The sequence below is a fragment of the Sus scrofa genome, chromosome 17 (genome assembly GCF_000003025.6).
Source record: "Sus scrofa isolate TJ Tabasco breed Duroc chromosome 17, Sscrofa11.1, whole genome shotgun sequence".
Taxonomy (NCBI): domain Eukaryota; kingdom Metazoa; phylum Chordata; class Mammalia; order Artiodactyla; family Suidae; genus Sus; species Sus scrofa.
Window position 1 is genome coordinate 40046114 of NC_010459.5, and position 20875 is coordinate 40066988.

General features: G+C 48.3%; 1 protein-coding gene across 1 annotated transcript in view; it reads right to left on the minus strand.

Annotated features, from left to right (window-relative positions):
• The window catches only part of SOGA1 (suppressor of glucose, autophagy associated 1), a 78701-nt gene that overhangs the window by 26012 nt on the left and 31814 nt on the right, over positions 1–20875 (minus strand). The window contains exons 4-7 of the mRNA XM_005672920.3: positions 10270–10332; positions 8133–9320; positions 5247–5393; positions 1035–1160 (exon numbers count right to left, since the gene is read on the minus strand). Of these exons, the coding sequence (XP_005672977.1) occupies positions 1035–1160; positions 5247–5393; positions 8133–9320; positions 10270–10332 (1524 nt within the window). The remainder of the gene's footprint in view (positions 1–1034; positions 1161–5246; positions 5394–8132; positions 9321–10269; positions 10333–20875) is intronic.

Genomic DNA, 20875 nt, shown 5'->3' on the forward strand with positions numbered 1-20875 from the left:
TTACCACTTCCCTCCGCTACTCCAGGGAAGAGAAACTCATAGAAACAGCAGCAATTATAGTAACAACCAGTGAAAGAGCTGGGCCTTGAACCTGGTGGCTCTGTCTGATATGACATCATCTAATGAGCACATAGCAGGCACTAATGTTTCACATGAACTCTCATATTTAATGAGTCACCTGGGAGGATGAGCAATGATGGCAGGGAGGGGTGACCCACGTGCAGAGCAAAGGGCGTGCTCGGAATGCTGAGAACATCAATACCCAAGAAGCCATGTGGTGTCAAGGCTCAGATGGAGCCCATAACTTGGACTAGAATCCCAGGCCCACCTCGCCCTGCAGATGTAACCCCGGGCAAAGCACTTCAGCCCTCTGGGCATCAGTTTCCCCAACTGTAAAATGAGGACACCTCACAGGGGAAAACCCGAGGATTCAAGGGCATGACAGGAGTTCCCGCTGTGGTGCAAAGGGATCAGCAGCATTTCTGCAGCACTGGGATACGGGTTTAATCCCTGGGGTTGGCTCAATTGGTTGAAGGATCCAGTGTTGCCGTGGGTTTGCAATAGGTCACAACTGCAGCTAGGATCTGATCCCTGGCTGGGAACTCCGTAGAAGGCGCCACCAAACAAACAAACAAACAAACAATCGAACAAACGTGATGTGTGGAAAGTGCACTGCAATCCTGCTATACAGTAAGGGCTTAATAGTTTCCTTCTACTAGCAGAACTACCATCTTGATTACCAGCCAGGCCTACAGGCTTTCTAATACAGATTTGGGGGCAATATTTTATGGGTGGGAAACTGAGGCCCAGAGGTGAGGCGGGATGGGCCTGAGGTCACACAGGCCGTCAATGACAAGCCCAGGATTCCAGTCTAGCACAGCGAATGCAGTCCCCAGGGGAGCATGGGGTGGGAAAACACAGGCTTCCCCTGGACGTCTTTGCCTCTGAAGGTCCATGGACCTCTAAGCTTTCTGCCTTCAGTTCAGGGAAGAGGGGCTGCAGCAGGTGCAGGGAGGGCCCTGGGCACCACCCACCTGCACCATTTTCTGGTTGAAGTTGTCAGCCTCCTCCTTCCGCAGCTGCCGTTCCTGGGAGAGCTGCTCTTGTAGGCCCCGGAGGCTGTCGTGGGCTTCAGCCAGCACCAGCTGCAGCTCCTTGATCTGGGGTCGAAATGAGGGACACGGATAATGAGGACGGGGGAGAGAGAAGGAGGAGGGCAGAAGCTGTGGTCAAAGGATGAGGGAGGTGGGGAGCAACAGCAGTAAGTCAAACCTGAACTGTCCTTCAAGTACAATCCAGGGAGGAGGGCTGTCCCGAGCTTGGTGGGTTGCCATGACGATGAAATCAAACAGTGCACATCAAATCTAGCTACTGTTATAATTTTAACTTGATCATTTCTCCCTGAAACTTACTTAAGGAAAATAAATTTGACTGTGAAAACTAAGTTTAATTCACAAAGATGTTCATCTCATTGTTTATAATTGTAATCATTTATAAATAACTTAGATAATAAACGATGGGGATCAAACAAATGTGTTTAATCAACCTACTCATATGTAAAAATGCATTCAACTTACACTTAAGGATAGTGTCCTTTATTTTATGTATATTATTATGTTATACTTCAATAGACAGGTAAATATACATACCTCAGTAGAAAAACAAAGACAGAGACACACACGAACTAAAGTTAACTATGTGATAATCGTGTGATGTTGACTTTCTTCTTTATATCTTTATGCTATGCTGCTTAGGGATTCTGTTACAGTTATTTGTTTATAATGAGTCTAATAAAATCCTATAAAAATGACAATAAAACTACGTTTTTCAGGGAAATTGTGTTTATAAGGATTTGTAGCTTAACAGGCAAAACAAATCTCTTTTGTTAGAAGTCAGGATGGTGGCAAGATGAGGACTAGAAGGGAAGCTTTCAGGGACAGGTCATGTATTGTTCATTGATCTGCTCGCTGAATACATAAGAGTGTTCAGTTTATGAAAATTATTTAAGCTGTCCACCCACAATATGAGTGCCTTACTGCATTGTTATACTTCAATTAAGATTTCTGGGAGTTCCTAGGAGTTCCCGTCGTGGCACAGTGGTTAACGAATCCGACTAGGAACCATGAGGTTGCGGGTTCGATCCCTGGCCTTGCTCAGTGGGTTAAGGATCCGGTGTTGCTGTGAGCTGCGGTGTAGGTCACAGATGTGGCTCGGATCCCGAGTTGCTGTGGCTCTGGCATAGGCCGGTGGCTACAGCTCCGATTTGACCCCTAGCCTGGGAACCTCCTTATGCCACGGGAGTAGCCCAAGAAATGGCAAAAAGAAAAAAAAAAAAAAATGATATCTGGGAGTTCCTATTGCAGCTCGGCAGGTTAAGGACCTGACATAGTATTTGTCAAGATGTGGGTTCGATCCCTGGTCTCACTCAGAGTGTTAAGAATCTGGTGTTGCCGCAGTGTACGGCATAGGTCTCAGATGCATCTTGGAATTGGTGTTGCTGTGGCTGTGGCATAGGCTGGCAGCTATAGCTCTGATTTGCCCTCCAGCCCAGGAACTTCTGGCAGGTGAGCCCATAAAAAGAAAAAAAAAAAAATTTCTAAAAGTTTTCCTATGATACATTTAACTAATGTCTTAAGAGAACTTTTAGTTATTTTTAAAGCCATCATTCTTAGTCTTGTCCTGTTATTTCTTGGAGATTACTCTAGAAATGGGATTGCTGAGTCAGACTATTATAAACTTTTTGAAAGATTTTCTTTTCTTTTCTTTTCTTTTCTTTTTTTTTTTTTTTTTTTGTATTTTTTGCTTTTTCTAGGGCTACTCCCATGGCATAAGGAGGTTCCCAGGCTAGGGGTCTAATTGGAGCTGTAGCCACCGGCCTACACCAGAGCCACAGCAACGAGGGATCTGAGCCACATCTGTGACCTACACCACAGCTCATGGCAATGCTGGATCCTTAACCCACTGAGAAAGGCCAGGGATTGAACCTGCAACCTCATGGTTCCTAGTCGGATTCGTTAACCACTGAGCCACAATGGGAACTCCAAAAGATTTTCTTATATGTACCTTTCCCACTAGGAAGCTTATAGGGATTGCTCATACCTTGCTCATGTAATAAATATTTGGTTCTCTTTGCTTTCACTAATGCAGGGTATTATCAATCTGTTTGGTCCCTTCAAATCTAATAACATATCTTTGTTTGCACTTTCCTTTTTTGGCCATACCCACAGCATGTGAAAGTTCCTGGGCCAGAGATTGAACCCATGCTGCAGCTGCAGCAATGCCAGATCCTTAACCGGCTGCACCACAAGGGAATATCCTGTTGCATTTTTATTTGCCAATTACTGAGTAAACTGAGTATGGCATTCCTATTGTGGCTCAGTGGTTAATGAACCCCACTAGTATCCATGAGGACACAGGTTTGATCCCTGGCCTCACTCAGTGGGTTAAGGATCCAGTGTTGCCATGAGCTGTGGTGTAGGTTGCAAAAGTGGCCTGGATCCTGCATTGTTGTGGCTGTGGCTGGCGACTACAGCTCCAATTGGACCCCTAGCCTGGGAACATCCATATGCCATGGGTGTGGCCATGAAAAGACAAAAGACAAAAGACAACCCCCCCAAAAAAAACCCTGAGTATTTTTCATTAAAAAAAAGATTTCTAAACGTACTTTTACTAATAAAGGGAAATTTCTATCCTGTCATGTTAAGCAGTGAAATAAAAAGCAAAAATGTCAGCTCCTACTCCTACGTAAGAAGTCTGCAGGTATGGCAAGATATCCCTCTGGTAAAAAACTAAACATTTATTATCTGGCCAATAATGTGAAAATTTGGCAATGGGAGGCACTCTGGCTTGAGGCATATCCTCTAAGCTATTTTGTATGAAAAATCCTTACGGGCTCAATTCTCTCTGCCATCTCTGATGGTCTCCTTAATCTCAGTGCCCAATATGGGGCCTGGCAAATTATACCTTCTCAATAAAGAGTGGCTGAATTAAACAGTAATTGATTGTATGTAGGAAATTATTTTCTCTGCAGGTGAGCTGGCCTAACTTTTTTTCTCAAAAAGTAAGAAGTAAGTAGGCGTGTCCTGGTGGCCTACGGGTCCAGCATTGTCACTGTGGTGGTGGAGGTTCAATCCCTGGCCCAGGAACTTCTGCATGCCATGGGTGTGGCCAAACATAAATAAATAAAGGGTGAGCTCTTAACACAGTGCTTTGCACACAAATTTTCAAAAAATGCCTTGAATGTTTAAAAAAACAAAACAAACAAAACCCCCCCCCTGAGAATCCCTTGATTCCCATCCACTCCCCTCCTGGCTGCTAGGAAACTCAGACCACTTAAGAGTTCGACGCACCAGCTTTAAGGGCTTCTCCACCTACACAGTACAAACTGGCCTTTCTGGGACCACAAACCTGCCTTTCCAGGGACACTATGAAGAAAAGGATGCTCAGGTTGGGCTCTTCACGGGGCTCTCCATGGTTCAGGAGTCTCAGGGAGGCCCCATCCTGTCCATAGGAGCCTCTTCCTGCTTCAGGTTCGTTACAGTGTTGGGGGAGAGATTCAGTAGGTTTGGGAGTGGCTCAGAAGCACCCAGAATTCCTAGAGTCCTAGAAATCCTACAGCTTCCACTGGCTCTAATCCTCCCATGTTACAGACGGGGAAGCTGCAGCCAGAGAGTAGAGACATGCCCAAGGCCACACAGCCACACTGGAAGGTCCCCTGAGGCCCAGCGACGTGCTGTCATCCTTCTCCTCATGCCTACCCAACACAGATCAGGTCTTAAGCTAAGGTTTTTCATGTATTTAATCCTTTCAACCTTTATTTTAAAGATGAGAAACCTGAGGATCAGAGAAGTAAAGTGACAGTAACAGTTTTACAGCCAGTATATATAGATCCACAATTGGCAGCCAGTCAGTGGGACTGAAGAGATTGCTGCCTTCCTGCTAAAGAAAGGACTGGTTCCATTAAATGACATAAATTATTAAATTCCCTGTGGAATTTAGTATAGGAAAACAAGATTTCTTATGCTAATTTCCATGGATGAATTCTAAACTTCCTTTTCTCATGCCATGAGAATGGCAAAAACTTCCCTGTTTTCCTTTCAGCCCTTGCTGTCAGGAAGCTTGAAACCAAAGGGACTACTCAAAACCCACATCATCACCAGCTAAGATTCTCCTGGATCAACCCGCTCTTAAGAGGCCTCAGCCCCTTCCTCCTACCCTCCCCGCTGCTTGCTCAGGTTGAGGCCCACCTCAGAGGCATAGGAATCATTGTCTTCAGCTCGGTAAGGTCTGAAGCTCCGGCTGGGGTCGGGCTTAGAGTCCAGGTCGCCAGTGCGGAAGGTCTCTCGTATCCTGGGCTCCCATTCCGGCAGGTCCCTGAAGTCAGGGGGCTGCACCTAGAGGCACGGGCAGAAGAGACTAAAGGTAACTAGCTCCAGACTCTAATAGCAGAACCTTTAGGGAGCTCCCTGATGGTCTAGTGGGTTAAGGACTGGGCACTGTCACTGCTGTGGTGCAGGCTCCACCCCTGTCCCAGGAACTTCCACATGCTGTGGGTTTGGCCAAAAAACCAAAAACCAAAAAAACAAAAAAAGCGCAGCACTTTTAAGGAGTAAGCAGCAGTGAGGAGGAGGCTTCATCTTTTTACCTGAGGTACTTCTGAAACTCTTTGAATGACTAAGAATTACTTTTGCAGTAGTGCTTTTCAGGGGGTAGAGGAGACAGACAAGTGCATTTGCCATTTTATTTTATTTTATTTTATTTTATTTTATTTTATTTTATTTTATTTTATTTACTTACTCATTTTTTGTCTTTTTAGGCCGGCACCCATAGCATATGGAGGTTCCCAGGCTAGGGGTTGAATCAGAGCTGTGGCTACCAGCCTACACCACAGACACAGCAATGCAGGATCCAAGCCTCCTCATCTGTGACCTACACCACAGATCACAGCAACACCGGATCCTTAACCCATTGAGCAAGGCCAGGGATCAAACCTGCGTCCTCATGGATGCTAGGCAGATTTGTCAACCGCTGAGCCATGATGGGAACTCCTGCATTTGCCATTGTAATTTTTTTTTTTTTTTTGCTTTCTAGGGCCACACTGGCGGCATATGAAGGTTCTCAGGCTAGGGGTCTAATCAGAGCTGTAGCCGCCGGCCTATGCCAGAGTCACAGCAACACGGGATCTGAGCTGTGTCTGCCACCTACATCGCAGCTCACAGCAACGCTGGATCCTTAACCCACTCAACGAGGCCAGGGATCAAACCCGAAACCTCATGGTTCCTAGTTGGATTCGTTAACCACCGAGCCATGATGGGAACTCCCTCCTAATATTTCTTTCTTTCTTTTTGTCTTTTTTGCCTTTTCTAGGGCCAATTCTGTGGCATATGGAGGTTCCCAAGCTAGGGATCTAATCAGAGCTGTAGCCGCTGGCCTACACCAGAGCCACAGCAACGCGGGATCGGAGCTGAATCTGCAACCTACACCACAGCTCACAGCAACGCCGGTTCCTTAACCCACTGAGCAAGGCCAGGGATCGAACCCGCAACCCCATGGTTCCTAGTTGGATTCGTTAACCACTGAGCCACGACGGGAACTCCTCCCTCCTAATATTTCTTTTTTTTGTCTTTTTACCATTTCTTGGGCCACTCTCGCAGCATATGGAGGTTCCCAGGCTAGGGGTCCAATTGGAGCTGTAGCCACCAGCCTACGCCAGAGCCACAGCAACTCGGGATCCGAGCCGCATCTGCGACCTACACCACAGCTCACAGCAACGCCGGATCGTTAACCCACTGAGCGAGGGCAGGGATCGAACCCACAAACTTCAAACTTCTGGTTCCTAGTCGGATTCGTTAACCACTGCGCCACGACGAGAACTCCTAATATTTCTAATAGTAGTTTATAAACATCAAGGCTGAAAGTTCATTACTTTTTTTTTTTTTTTTTTTTTTTTTTTTTGGCTCCCCATGGCATACGGAGCTCCCAGGCCAGGCATCAGATCTGAGCCACAGTTGCAAACTAAGCTGCAGCTGTGGCAACGCCAGATCCTTAAACACACTGTGCTGGTCTGGGGATTGAATCTGTATCCTGGCGCTGTAAACATGGGGCCGATTCTGCTGTGCCACATTGGGAACACCAAGGCAGGAAGTTAGTTCATTACCTTTATTTAAAATTTTTATTTATTTAGTTATTTTTGTTTGCTTTTGCTTTTAAGGGCCACGCGTGCAACATATGGACATTTCCAGGCTAGGGGGCGAATCGTTGCTGCAGCTGCCAGCCTACACCACAGCTCACGGAAATGTAGGATCCCCGACCCACTGAGCGAGACCACGGATTGAACCCACTTCCTCGTGGATGCTAGCTGGATTCGTTTCCTCTGTGCCACAGATCTCGTTTGATCTTGGAAGCTAAGCAGGGCAGGCCTGGTTAGTACCTGGATGGGAGTTCATTACCTTAAGAAAACCAAGTTTCTTTCCTTTGCACAGGGTCTGATCAAAGCATTTTTTGGTTTGTTTTAAATAATACTTGTTTTAAAATACAAAATTGCAAAAGAAACAAAGGAAAGAAGAAAGAACAACCTGGCAAAAAACAGGGCCTTGGAATCGATCCTTTAATTTACCAATAGTAAATGAGTAAGTGGACTGTGAAGTATTCACTCCGTGAGATTGTATCATCATGAGAACAAACAATTGCCACCTGAGACAACAAACATCCTGGTGAGTGAGAGAAGCCAGGCAAAGGTGAGTGTGTACTGTGTGATTCAATTTATGCAAAGTTCAAAGACAGACAAAACTGAGTCAAGAGAGGGGTCACCCTTGAGAGTGGGCACAGTGGCTAAAGGGGACCCGAGGGAGTTCCCGTTGTGACTAAGCGGTAATGAACCCGACTAGGATCCATGAGGATGCGGGTTTGATCCCTGGCCTCTCGCAGTGGGTTAAAGGATTCAGTGTTGCAGTGAGCAACGAGGCTTGTAGGTAGTGCAGTATGGGTCGCAGACAAGGCTTGGATCCTGCGTTGCTGTAGCTGTGGTGTAGGCTGGCAGCTATAGCTCCAATTCGACCCCTAGCCTGGGAACTCCCATATGCCTAAGAAAGAAAAAAAAAAAGGTCATAAGGCCTGTGACTGGGCCATCTTACCTGGAAGTCTGAGCCAAGGTCTTTGGCCAGAAGAATCTCCTTGGAGGGCCCCTGGGAGCCCAAGGAGGGCAGAGCCGAGAAAGGCTCTGGCTGCTCCTTGGTGGGACCCCCGAGGACCGAGTCTGCCTTCCGTGTGAAGGCGTTGAGCTCCTGCTGGAGCAAGCTCAGCCTCACCAGGAGAGCGTGGATCAGCTTGGTGTCCCTGGGGCCCTCGCTGTTGTTGTCGGGGGCCTCATGCAGCCGAAAGTCAGCACATTCGTTGTCCAGACACAGACGGAAGCCAGCCGAGAAGCCGTTGGCATCAGCCACCAGGACATCAATGGCCTTGCTGACCAGGACGGCCTGTTCCCGAAGCCCAGACAGCACTTCGGCCTCCCTGGCTCTGCAGAGCCGGGCGGCGTGGGGCCCCTGGACCTCACCAAGGGCAGCAGGCACACACTGGGCGGAGTCCCCGGCCTCAGCGTCCGTCTCCAGCATCGGCCGTGTGCTCTGGCAAGAGGCAAGGTCGCAGCGCTGCAGGTTGGAGAGGAGCACCCGGTTCTCGTACTGTAGCTTCTTGACCTTGCCGCTGAGCTCGCCGATCTGCAGCTTGGCAGCTGCCAGCTCCTCCTGCGAGGGCTCGCTGAGCACGGAGCAGCTGTCCTCCGACAGCGTCACGTCCAGCTCGTGCTCCGAGCGGTACTTGGCCAGCTCAGTCAGCAGCAGCTTGTTCTGGTCCTCCAGCTCGGCTGAGGAGCGCCGGAGCAGCTCGGCCTCCTCCTCCACGAACTGCAGGTGCCGCCGCAGCTCCGCCGTGCTCTCCCCGCACTCGCTGCCGCCCAGGGCAGAGAAGGCCAGGCGGGCCTCGGGGCCCCCGCAGCCGCCGCCACCGTGATCCTTCATGTCGTCCATCTCAGCCCGCAGACCGCGGTTTTCCACCTCCAGCTCCACGATGCGGCGGCTCAGCAGGTTGGCTTCCTCCTCCACCAGCTTCAGATGTACCTTGAGCTCGGTCTCCCGCGAGTGGGGCGCGTCAGCCAGCTCCTCAGCCGACAGGGCGCCGTCCAGGTCCCCATAGAGCGAGCGGTACTTGAGCAGCTCCTCCTTCATGCCATCGTTCTCCTTGGCCAGCTTGGTGAGCTTCTTGCACATGAGGGCCGACTCCTCCTTTGCAAAGTGCAGCTGGCACTTCAGGTCGGCGCTGTCCTCCTAGAACAGATAGACACGACCCAGCAAGATGAGTGTTGGGAGGCTCAGCAACTGCGCTTAAGGGAGCACTAATACATGCTGGGGACACAGCCCTGACCCTCAAGGAGCTGGGGGGTGGGTCCAGAGGGGAAGCAGAGAGGAGGATGTTGATAATGCAGCCAAGATGGGGCGCCACATATAGTCTGGGGAGTCCAGGAGTGCTTCCTAAAGTAGGTGACATTTTGCCAGGGTGACCGTTGCTGCTACTACCACTGACATTGTGGTTTCCTCATCTGAAAAATGGTGCAGTGATAACCGCCCCCCCACAGACCATGAAGAAAATTAGACAATGTATAATGCCTCAGGAGTTCCCACTGTGGTGCAGTGGGCTAAGAATCTGACTGCAGCAGCTCAGGTTGCTGCGAAGGCATGGGTTCAATCCCCGGCCTGGCACAGTGGGTTTAGGATCCAGCACTGATGCAGCTATGGCACAGGTCCCAGCCACGTCTCAGATTTAATCGTTTTCAGGCCTGGGAACTTCCATATGCTGTGTGTGGCCATTAAAAAAAAAAAAAAGTGCCTGATACCCTGACAATCCAGGACCACTAGAGACTAATTGCATCCTTTTTTAAAAAAATATTCCTGGTACATCTTACCATAGATATAAGCACTCAGTTCTGTGGGATACATATTCAGGAGTGAAATTCCTAGGGAGACTAACTATTCTATGCCTGACCTGTGCTACATAAGTACTTTATCCAGCAGAGCCAGTGAGAACCATGGGCTCAGGGGGTAGTCTGTGGAAGTGAAGTAGGCAGCAAAGCTAAGAAAATGAACAAGGGGAGGATGGAGTAGGGAGGGGCGGGCACCCCTGGGGGCTCTTGGGCCACCTGGAGTTAGGCCTGGGGTCTTCAAACTAAAAGCTGCCAGTGGGGGCTGCACAGGAGCTTCAGAGGCTGATGGGAAGTACCTGCACCGAAGGCTTCTTGTCGGTCTTCCCCAGGGAACGGGTTCCTCTTTTCTTCAAGGAGTGCTAGAGAAAGATTAAAAATAAAATAAAATAAAATAAAATAAAAAAATAAAATAAAATAAATTGAACCGAAAGCTCACGAGGGCGATGCATGTCCAAAGAGCAGCAGTCACAGTGCCTAGGGTTCCACTGAGGGCCCCTCTTCTCCCGGCCAGCCCAGCCCAGCCCAGCCAGGTCCAGCCCTGACCAGCGCCAACTGAGCCAGACCGCCCAGTGGGCTGCAACTGGGGAAGAAACGAGAAGCACAGGAAAGGAATCTGAACACACCTGCTCAGGGTTTTTCCCCTCTCTCCCACCCTGAAGTTGTGATGCAGGGCAGCCTAAGCCCAAGACCCAGAAATCTGGGTTTCCGTTCTTGTTTGTCTTTCATTCATTCACCAAAGATGTGAATGAATCATTCACCCATCATGTGCCAGGCATAATTAGTCATGGAGAACACAGCAGGGAGAAAGCTGTCCCTTCAGGCCTGGGACACTCATTGCCCCAGCTAAGACCTCAGCAACGAGTCTCTCTCTCCGTGCTGCCATTAGCTGAGAGCAGCCGCCTCATCCCAGGTCACGTGCCTTCCCTGGTGTGAATGTTCTACAGCTCAACTTCTCCCTCTGCCTGGATTCCTGATGGTGCTATTCCAAGGGGACTGACTCTTCCATAAGCCTCTGCATGCAAATCTCCATCTCTGTGAGAATCCTGAGCTCACGGAACTGGCATTCTAGCGAGAACTTTCATTCAGAATGAATATTAATAAAGTGAATGTGGAAAAGCAAATCATAATTACACAGGAAGCTTAGAAATGATGAGGAACTGATCATTTTTTTACAATTTAAATAAGTTTTCATGCAGATTAAAACCAAATAAGCCTGTAATATCATCATGAATCAAAAATCCAGAAGCGATAGGAGGAGAAATCAATATATTTGATTAGATAAGCAAATGCTACATGAAAAAAAAAATACCCTAAAAAAAGTAAAAACGTAAATGACTAACTGGGAAAAAATACTTGCAACTTATTAAACCAACAAAGTGTTAATATCCTAAATATGTAAAAAGATTCACAAGAGTTCCCAGGTGGTACAGGGGGTTAAGGATCCCGTGTTGTTACTGCTGTGGCTCAGATTGCTGTTGTCGCTCAGTTTCAATCCCTGGCCCCCCAGAACTTCTGCATGGCTCGGCATGGCCAAAAGATACAAATAATTTTATTAAAAACTTAAAAAAGAGGAGTTCCTGTCATGGCTCAGTGGTAGTGAACCCAACTAGTATCCATGAGGACACAGGTTTGATCCCTGGCCTTGCTCAGTGGGTTACAGATCCAGCGATGCTATGAGCTGTGGTGAAGGTTGCAGACTCAGTTTGATTTGGTGTTGCTGTGGCTGTGGTGTAGGCCGGCAGCTGCAGCTCTTATTTGATCCCTAGCCTGGGAACTTCCATGTGCCGAGGGTGCAGTCCTAAAAAGACAAAAAATGAAAATAAAAATAAAAAAGTTTAAAAGATTCACAAAATAGACAAAAATGTCCAACAAACCTATAGGAAAATATGTTCAACACTATTCATGAAATACAAATTAAAACTACACTGAGATAAAATTTCTCACTTATCAGATTGGCAAAAATCCAGACATCTGACAACACCTTCTCTTGATGGAGCTATGGAGAAGGAGGAACACTCTTGTATCACTGGCAAGAATGCAAAATGGCACAAGCCCTACAGAAGGGGATTGGAGGAACTTTTACAATAATCATTTCTTTCTTTCCTTTTTTTTTTTTTTTTTTTTTTTGCTTTTTAGGGCCACACCCGTGGCTTATGGAAGTTCCCAGGCTAGGGGTCGAATCAGAGCTGTAGCTTTTGGCCTACACCACAGCAACACAGGATCCAAGCCACGTCTTCCAGCTACCCCACAGCTCACAGCAACACCGGATCCCTAACCCACTGAGCTAGGCCAGGGATTGAACCCATGTCCTCATGGTCACTGGTTGGGTTCATTACCATTGAGCCACGATGGGAACTCCCACAAAAATAATTTCTGAACTTTCTCAATGTTTAAAAAAGTCACTCAGGGAGTTTCCGTCATGGCGCAGTGGTTAACGAATCTGACTAGGAACCATGAGGTTGCGGGTTCGATCCCTGCCCTTGCTCAGTGGGTTAACGATCCGTGAGCTGTGGTGTAGGTCGCAGACACGGCTCGGATCCAGTTGCTGTGGCTCTGGCATAGGCCGGTGGCTACAGCTCCGATTTGACCCCTAGCCCGGGAACCTCCGTATGCCGCGGAAGTGGCCCAAGAAATGGCAAAAAGACAAAAAAAAAAAAAAAAAAAAAAGTCACTCAGATGCATGATGCCATTGAACACTTCTTCCCATGAGAGGTGTGATTTATGTTAGTGGCATATAAAACTACCCTTATGTTGCATTTGACTTTTCCAGGTAATTTTTGAGCATGCTCCCAGGTGGTTTGAATACATGCTCTTCTCACCCCCCACTTCTTACACTTCATTCCTAAAGGCAAGAACCACTGATCTAATCCAAGTCTCTACTGAAGGTGAGAGAGGTTCCACAGTAAAACCAGAGCTGACCAGGGACCAGCTCTTAACAGTGTTCTTAATCTAGTTCCAAAGACCTGGAAGGAGAGAATGTGCCTTTTATTTTTATTTTATTTTTTTTTGTTTTGGCTTCTGTCTTTTTCAGGGCCGCACCCGTGGTAAATGGAGGTTCCCAGGCCAGGGGTCCAATCGGAGCTGTTGCTGCCAGCCTAGGCCAGAGCCACGGCAATGCCAGATCCAAGCCGTGTCTGCGACCTACACCACAGCCCACCGCAACGTCAGATCCTTAACCCACTGAGCGAGGCCAGGGATTAGACCCACAATCTCATGGTTCCTATTTCTGCTATGCCACGAAGGGAACTCCAAGAATGTGCCTTCTTTGACAAGGGCCAGAAAGGAGCCAGCACAATGGTTCTCCACCTGGTGCACATCAGAATTACCTGGGAGAGCCGAAAGAAAGAAAGAAAGGAAGGAAGGAGGGAGGGAGGGAGGGAGGAAGGAAAGGGAAGGAAGGAAGGAAGGAAGGAAGGAAGGAAGGAAGAAAGAAAGACAGACAGACAGACAGAAAGAAAGAAAAGGATGCCCAAGGTTCTAACCCCAGAAATTCTCCTATAATTGGTCTGGGTAGGTCCCAGACGTCGGTCTTTTAAATAGCTTCCCAGGTAATTCTCATGTGCAACTAAGGTTGGAACCACAGAGCCAGGGATAAGAACTTCAGACAAGCTCTTAAAGTGTATCTTATAGCCGGATCAAACCCTAAAGAGACCCTTTGAAATGCAAATAAGTCAGGAAGGCAGAGGCTGATATTTCAGAGGCTGGGTGCCAAGAAAGGGGTGAGGGCTGTATTTGAGAAGGGCGGGTGGGGATCTTTCAAAAGCGAGGAGGAAAGAGTAGGGGAGGGGGCGAGGCCACAAAACAAGTCCTTCTACAAAGAGCACCTCCCACAAATGGGGCCTGAGAAGTGGCGGCTCAGAGGGAGACCCCCTCCTGGAGTGGTGAGGTGGGGGCTCTGGAGTCAGGTGTCAGGCTTGCAGATCTGGGCCCTCCTACCACAGGCTGAGTGGGAGGGGCTGTGACCTCAGCTGGGACCCCCCCACCCCCCCTCAACCCCGACTTTATGATCCCAGGTGAACTGCTTCCTCTGCCTGACACTCCACTGTATCACCGACAGAACGGAGCCATGGATTAGGTGACTGCTGCTGACTTTCTGGAGGAGGGAAGTGGGGTGACAGGAAGGGGAGCCAGGGGTCTCCAGAGGCCCTGAGAGGTCCCAGCCATCACACATAAAGGAATGAGATAATACAAAGCCTAAAGCCATTAAAAAGGACAGAGGAAGAGGGAGATTCACTGACAAGGTAAAATCTCTGAGTCTTCTGGGTAAGGGACAAAGGAAACTTCAAAACAAAACCGGCAACCGAAATGCCCACCAACTGATGAATGGCTAAACAAAATGTGGCAAAGCACACAAAGGAATATTAGTCAGCCATAGAAAGGAATGAAATCTTTTTTTTTTTTTTTTTTTTTAAAGGGCCGCACCTGCAGCATATGAAAGTTCCCAGGCTGGGGATTGAACCGGAGCTAGCTGCCAGCCTATGCCACAGCCACAGCAATGCGGGATCCGAGCAGCACCTGCGACCTACACCACAGCTCACAGCAACGATGGCTCCTTAACCCACAGAGCAAGGCCAGGGATCAAACCTGAATCCTCATGGATCCTAGTGGGGTTCGCTAACTGCCGAGCCACAAAGGGATGAAGTCGTGACAGATGCTACAACATGCTTGAAAACATCATGCTGAGGGAAAGTAGCCTATTACAAAAGGCTACATAGCATATGATTCCATTTACATGAAATGTCCAGAATAGGCAAATCCACAAAGGCAGAAAGTAGATTAGCGGTTGCCAGGGAGGAAGAGGGAATGGGGAGTGACTTGAAGGGCTTGGGCTTTCTTTCTGGGGTGATGAAAATGTCCAAGAATTAGAGAGTGGTGAACTCTGTACAAGTGAGAATAATCTTAAAAACACCAAACTGTATTCTTGAAAAAGACAAACCTGCAGTTCCCGCTGGGGCACAACAGGCTTGGCAGCATCTTGGGAGCGCTGGGACACAGCCTCGATACTCAGCCCAGAAGAGTAGGTTAAGGATGCAGTGTGGCCGCAGCTGCTGCTTAGGTGGCAACTATGGCTTGGATCTGATCCCTGGCCCGGGAACTCCATGCGCCTTGGAGTGGTCCCCGAAAAAATAAAAACAAAAAGCCAAACTTTATGGTATGTGAGTTATATAGCTCAATAAAGCTATTATTTAAAAACTGCTGTTATAAAAACGGGTGTGTGCGTGCAAGTGCATTCACGTGTGTACACGTGCATGGTGGGGTGATATCGTCTAAAGAACATACACCAGGCTGTGAACAATGAGAGGACAGGGAACTTGCACTTTTCTTCCCCCCACATTTTTACGGGAGAGGGAAGACACAGTCCTCCAGTGCTTTCTCTTTAAAATTAAAAAAAATGATACAACAGTTAAAAAAATAAATTATATATAGATACATTCTCACTGTAAATCTCTTCTGTGCTGACCAAGCAGAAGGCCCCCTTTGCACCTCCACCCATTCTCCTCCTGAGGGTGACCGCGGCTGAAGGTCAGCTGGAGCTCCTCCTAGACCTCTGGCTCTGTGTTTAACATGCTGAAATAGATGGTGTTCTTTTAGACTCTTTCCTTCCTATGTTTACTTGACTCTGTGATCTTTGATTTTTATAATAAGTACCTTACGCAGAAGAAAACCCCCAAACACCCAGCATTTAAAAAGACAGTCTGTGTTCATGCTACATTATTCTGTATGTTACAGACACTATGCATATAACATAATCCCATCTTTGTTTTTCAAATAAATACGTAAAATGAATCTGACTAGTATCCATGGAGAGACATAGGTTCCAACTCTGGCCACTCTCATCAGATTAAGGATCTGGTGTTGCCATGAGCTGTTGGGTAGGTCACAGACGTGGCTCGGAGCTGGGTTGATGTGGCTGTGGTGTAGGCCAGCGGCTATAAATCTGATTTGACTCCTAGCCTGGGAAGCTCCATATGCTGTGGGTGAGGCCCTAAAAAAGATAAATAAATAAATAAACACATGAAGAAATAAACACTGTACAAGCATAGAGAGAGGCCTGAAAAGACAAGAAGCAAACCCAACCATGGGTTAGGCCGAGTCAGGCACAGAATTGAGGGAAGTGCTTAGGGAGGCTTGCTTCTTTTATTTTATGTATGGTTATTATTATTTCTTATAGTTTGGATAACATACTCACATAGTTTGAACTTCCGAAAATCCAGAGGAATTCAGTGAACGCCAGTGACTAGCTCCACTAACTAGCTCCACTGCCCGAGGCACCCAATGCAGCCAGAGTCTAATGGGCCCATCCTTAGAGGTATGCTAGGCATGCATTTACATGCTTTTGTAATGAAATTTTTGCTTCTCTGAGCTTATATTACTTTTTCAGTTAAAAAAAAAAAAGGCACCTACACACTTCAGTATGTGTGTGCAAATACATAAAAAAAGTATTGGGGCGTTCCCATCCTGGTTCAGCAGTAACAAACCCAGCTAGTACCCATGAGGACTCGGATTCGATCCCTTGTCTCAATCAGCGGGTGAAGGATCTGGCGTTGCTGTGAGCTGTGGTGTAGGTTGTAGAGGGGGCTTGGATCCCGCATTGCTGTGGCTGTGGTGTGGGCTGGCAGCTGTAGCTCTGATTCGACCCCTAGCTTGGGAACTTCCATATGCCACAGGGGCGGCCCTAAAAAGACCAAAAAAAAAAAAAAGAAGGAAAAGAAAAAGAAAAATATACTGGAAGTACAGCTTCTTGGGAAGTACCTCCACCCAAATAGTAATCTGGTATTTGCTCAGAAGAATTTCCTCAGAATATTGGATTATAGGTGAAACTTGTCCTCCGTATGGCTTATATTTCCTAGTCTTTCTCTACTAAGCATATATTACCAGCGAGGGGATGGGGAGAGTTACGGTAAAATGTTTTAAACATGTACTTTCCCCAAGAAAAGTCACGAACACCTTTCCAACAGGCAGACGGCGAGCTCTGAGTGCCCACCAGAAAGGGAGGGCGGTGCGCAGAGAAGAGGGGCCGAGGCAGCAAACCTTTTCAGGACCAGAGGGGTTCCAGGCTTTTCTGGAGGGAACGGACCCTGCCCCCACCTCGTCTAAGCCACTGGGGTTCCCACACTGCTCTGCGGCTCCCACACTGCTCGGCGGCTCCGGAGGGAAAACAAGGCAGGCTCACAGAGCACAAAGACCTTCCTCCCCTCCGCAGGGCAGCAGCTGGCTGGGCGGCTTGGGGGGCTGCGGTGCCCCTCCAGGGAGCCAGGGCCTGTCAGAGCCCCATTGTGGAGCCCCCAGGGGCAGATGCTCTGGCCCTGGGCCTCCGGAGGGCGGGACGGGGCAGGGCAGCACAGTGCCCGGGCACCAACAGGAATGCCAGTCACAAGCGCCAGACCCTGAGGGCACCCTCTTTGGCCTGGCAGGCGGCAGGGGCTTCCCCACCCACTAGCAACTCACAAGGCCGCCTTTGAGCAGCCAGGGTGGTGCCTCTCAGCATCCTTGGTGTAACGGCTCCCAGTAGGAGCCAGAGCTCTGTCCTCTCTTGTCCTTCTCCAGGGGGGACTGGTAGGTGGTACCCCTGCCCCTCCAGCCTGCACCCAGAGGCTTCCCGAGCACAGTTCCGAAGGGGCCCCCTGCCTTCTAACACCTTCCACGCTGCTACGAAACAAAGACCAACCTTCAAGGAATAAAATGAACCTTCTGCCAAAACAGCTGGGCACATTTTCACCCAGTTTGGAGGGGCTGTTTGGAAAGGTCTCACTGAAAACACAGACTGTGCTCTGTGAACAAAATTTACTCTAGGGGCGCCGTGGGGTGGGAGTGCTTCTCAAAGACTGAGGCATTCTTCCTCCAGAGCGGCTGGAGCAGCGAGACAGAGCATTGATGTAGCTCTGGGGTGGGGGGACCATGTGGGGGAGAAAACAAAGAGTGGTTTGACACGGGCCTCAAATCAAGTCACCGGGACAGACACTGCCAACCACAGGCGTTAATCTGCAACCTAACTGCTCCTTCTATGGGCAACTGGCAGCTTGCTACAGCTTCTTGCTAGAGGCCACAGATACATTTACTTAACTAAGATACATGCTTCTCCAGATCATCTTAGAGGTTGTGAGGGTGAGAATACTGATAACTTGTATTTACCAAGGCCTTACTCTCCCTAAGCATTTTACCTGCTTGTCATTTTTCTCCCCTAAGGCTGCACCCGAACCTGTGGCATATGGAAGTTTCCAGGCTAGGGGTCAAATCGGAGCTGCAGCAGCCAGCCTACACCACAGCCACGTTAGATCTGAGCCACATCGACCTATGCCGCAGCTTTCAGCAATACAGATCCTTAACCCACTGAGCGAGGCCAGGGATCAAACCCATATCCTCATGGATACTAGTCAGGTTCTTAACCTGCTGAGCCACAACAGGAACTCCCTTACCTGCTTGTCTTGATTAATTCTCACAAACACCTCTGGAAGTAGGAATTGATATTCCCATCTTATCAATTAAAAAAACTGGGCATTGGAGCAGTTAACACAACTTACAATTCAATGCTATGGTTATTTGCAAAAAATCAGCAGAGTCAGGATTCACACTGAAGCCCGTGTGACTCCAAGTTCGAGTTTACCCTGCAGCACACAGACCACAGCTAGGATGCCTTAGATAATGATGTCAACAGAACTGGTATCTGAACCCAGGTGAACTGATGCCATGATCAGAGCCTTTCCTACCCCATGAGAGTGGGAATTAGAACCAGAAGCCTGGGCCTGAGAAGGTGGGACTCAATGGAGTGATCAGCCTCTTCAGAGGTTCTAAAACATAGTGGGATCCCAGGAAGGCCCCTGGAAGGCAGGGGCATCACCATGAGAATCTGTGTGGCTTTGGGAGATGGAAGAGTCTTGGGTTAGAATCCCATCTTTTGGAGTTCCCTTTGTGGCTTAGTGGTTAACGAACCCAGCTAGTATCCATGAGAATGCAGGTTCGATTCCTGGCCTTGCTCAGTGGGTTAAGGATCCAGCATTGCCTTGAACTGGGGTGTAGGTCGCGGACGCAGCCTGGATCTGGCGTTGCTGTGGCTGTGGTGCAGGCTGGCAGCTGCAGCTCTGATTCGACTCCTAGCCTGGTAACCTCCACACACCTCGGGTGCAGCCTTAAAAAAAGACCAAAAAAAAAAAAAAAAGTCACCTTTGTCCCTCCCCTGTCCCATCTATACACAGCAAGTCCACTCCTCCTAGGTATATACCCAAGAGAACTGAAAACATGTTCACAAAAAAACCTGTACATAAATATTCACAGTAGCATTATTCATAACAGCCAAAGAGTGGAAACAACTCAGATGTCCATCAATTGATGAAGGGACAAACAAAATGTGGCATATCCATACAACGGGTTATTATTCAGCTATAAAAAGGAATGAAGTACTGATACCCACTTCAGCATAGAGGAACCTTGAAAACACGATGCTAAGTGAAAGAAACCAGTCACAAGGATCACATATTGCATGATTCCATTTGTATGAATTTTCCACAATAAGCAAATCCACAGAGACAGAAGGTAGATGAGTCGGTGCCAGAGGCTGGAGGGAGGGTGAATGGGGAGTGACTGCTAGTAGGTATAGCATTTCTTTTGGGGGCAATGGAAATGCTTTGGAATTAGATAATGGTGATGGTTGCACATTATGAATATATTTAAAAACACTGAATTGTACACTTTAAAAAAGATGGCGAATTGTATGCCATGTGGACTATATCACAATTAAGCAACTGCCAAGAAGCATGTCACCTATAAAATGGGGCAAAATCACTATGCACATTGGGAGTCTGTTGGTTACACAACGTGAAGACATACATAAAATGCTTGGCGCAGCGCCTGATACAGAGCAAGCACTGAGACAGCAGCTATGTTATACTAAATCCCGTCAATACCGATATTGGCTTTCTGCCTAAAATACAAAGATGGGGAATGATGCTGGGTTGCTGGGGGTGGGGTGGGGGGGTGTGGGGAGGCTGGTGGTATGATTTTTGAGCTGCAGCCCAGCTGGCAACAGTGCCACTGCAGAGCACGGCTGGGGCTGGCCACCCTCCCTTCTCTTTAGCTAAGAGCCATCTCCATGGCAACCACATCAGCTCAGGCCAGGGGCTCCTGTTCCCAGCCGGGTGACAGCATCGCCACAGCAACCTGTCAGGATGGCAAAAGCAGATCCCGATGATGGGACTGGAGCAGCTCTGGCAGAAGAATTGCTAAGGGACCCTTGTCTCCATAGAAACCATGTCAGGAAGGAGAGGGAGGAGAGAGAGAGCAATCAGCAAATAAACACGGAGCGATGCCTCCTTGCCCCCAGATCCTAAGACAGGGAGGAACACATCAGAGAGGGATAGACCAGCTTGGCTGACATCACCTTCAAAGAGGAAGTGAACCATTGTTCCTTGAGCACCTACTGTGTGCCAGGCACCACAAAAAGCTCTTTACATGCTTGACTTCATTTAAAATTTCACTAATAATAACCACTAACCCCCACACACAAAAAACCCCTAACTACAGCGATCATAGAATAAAAAGCAGAAGTCATTCCCTACCCTACCCTCACCATTTCTTTTTTTTTATTGGCTTTTTTGCCTTTTCTAGGGCTGCACCTGCAGCATATGGAGGTTCCCAGGCTAGGGGTCGAATCGGAGCTGTAGCTGCCAGCCTACACCAGAGACTCAGCAATGCAGGATCTGAGCCGTGTCTGCAACCTACCCCACAGCTCATGGCAACACCAGATCCTTAACCCACCAAGCGAGGCCAGGGATCGAACCCGAAACCTCATGGTTCCTAGTCAGATTTGTTAACCACTGAGCCATGATGGGAACTCCATACCCCTACCATTTCTTTTCTTTTTTTTTTTTTGCCATTTCTTGGGCCGCTCCCTCGGCATATGGGAGG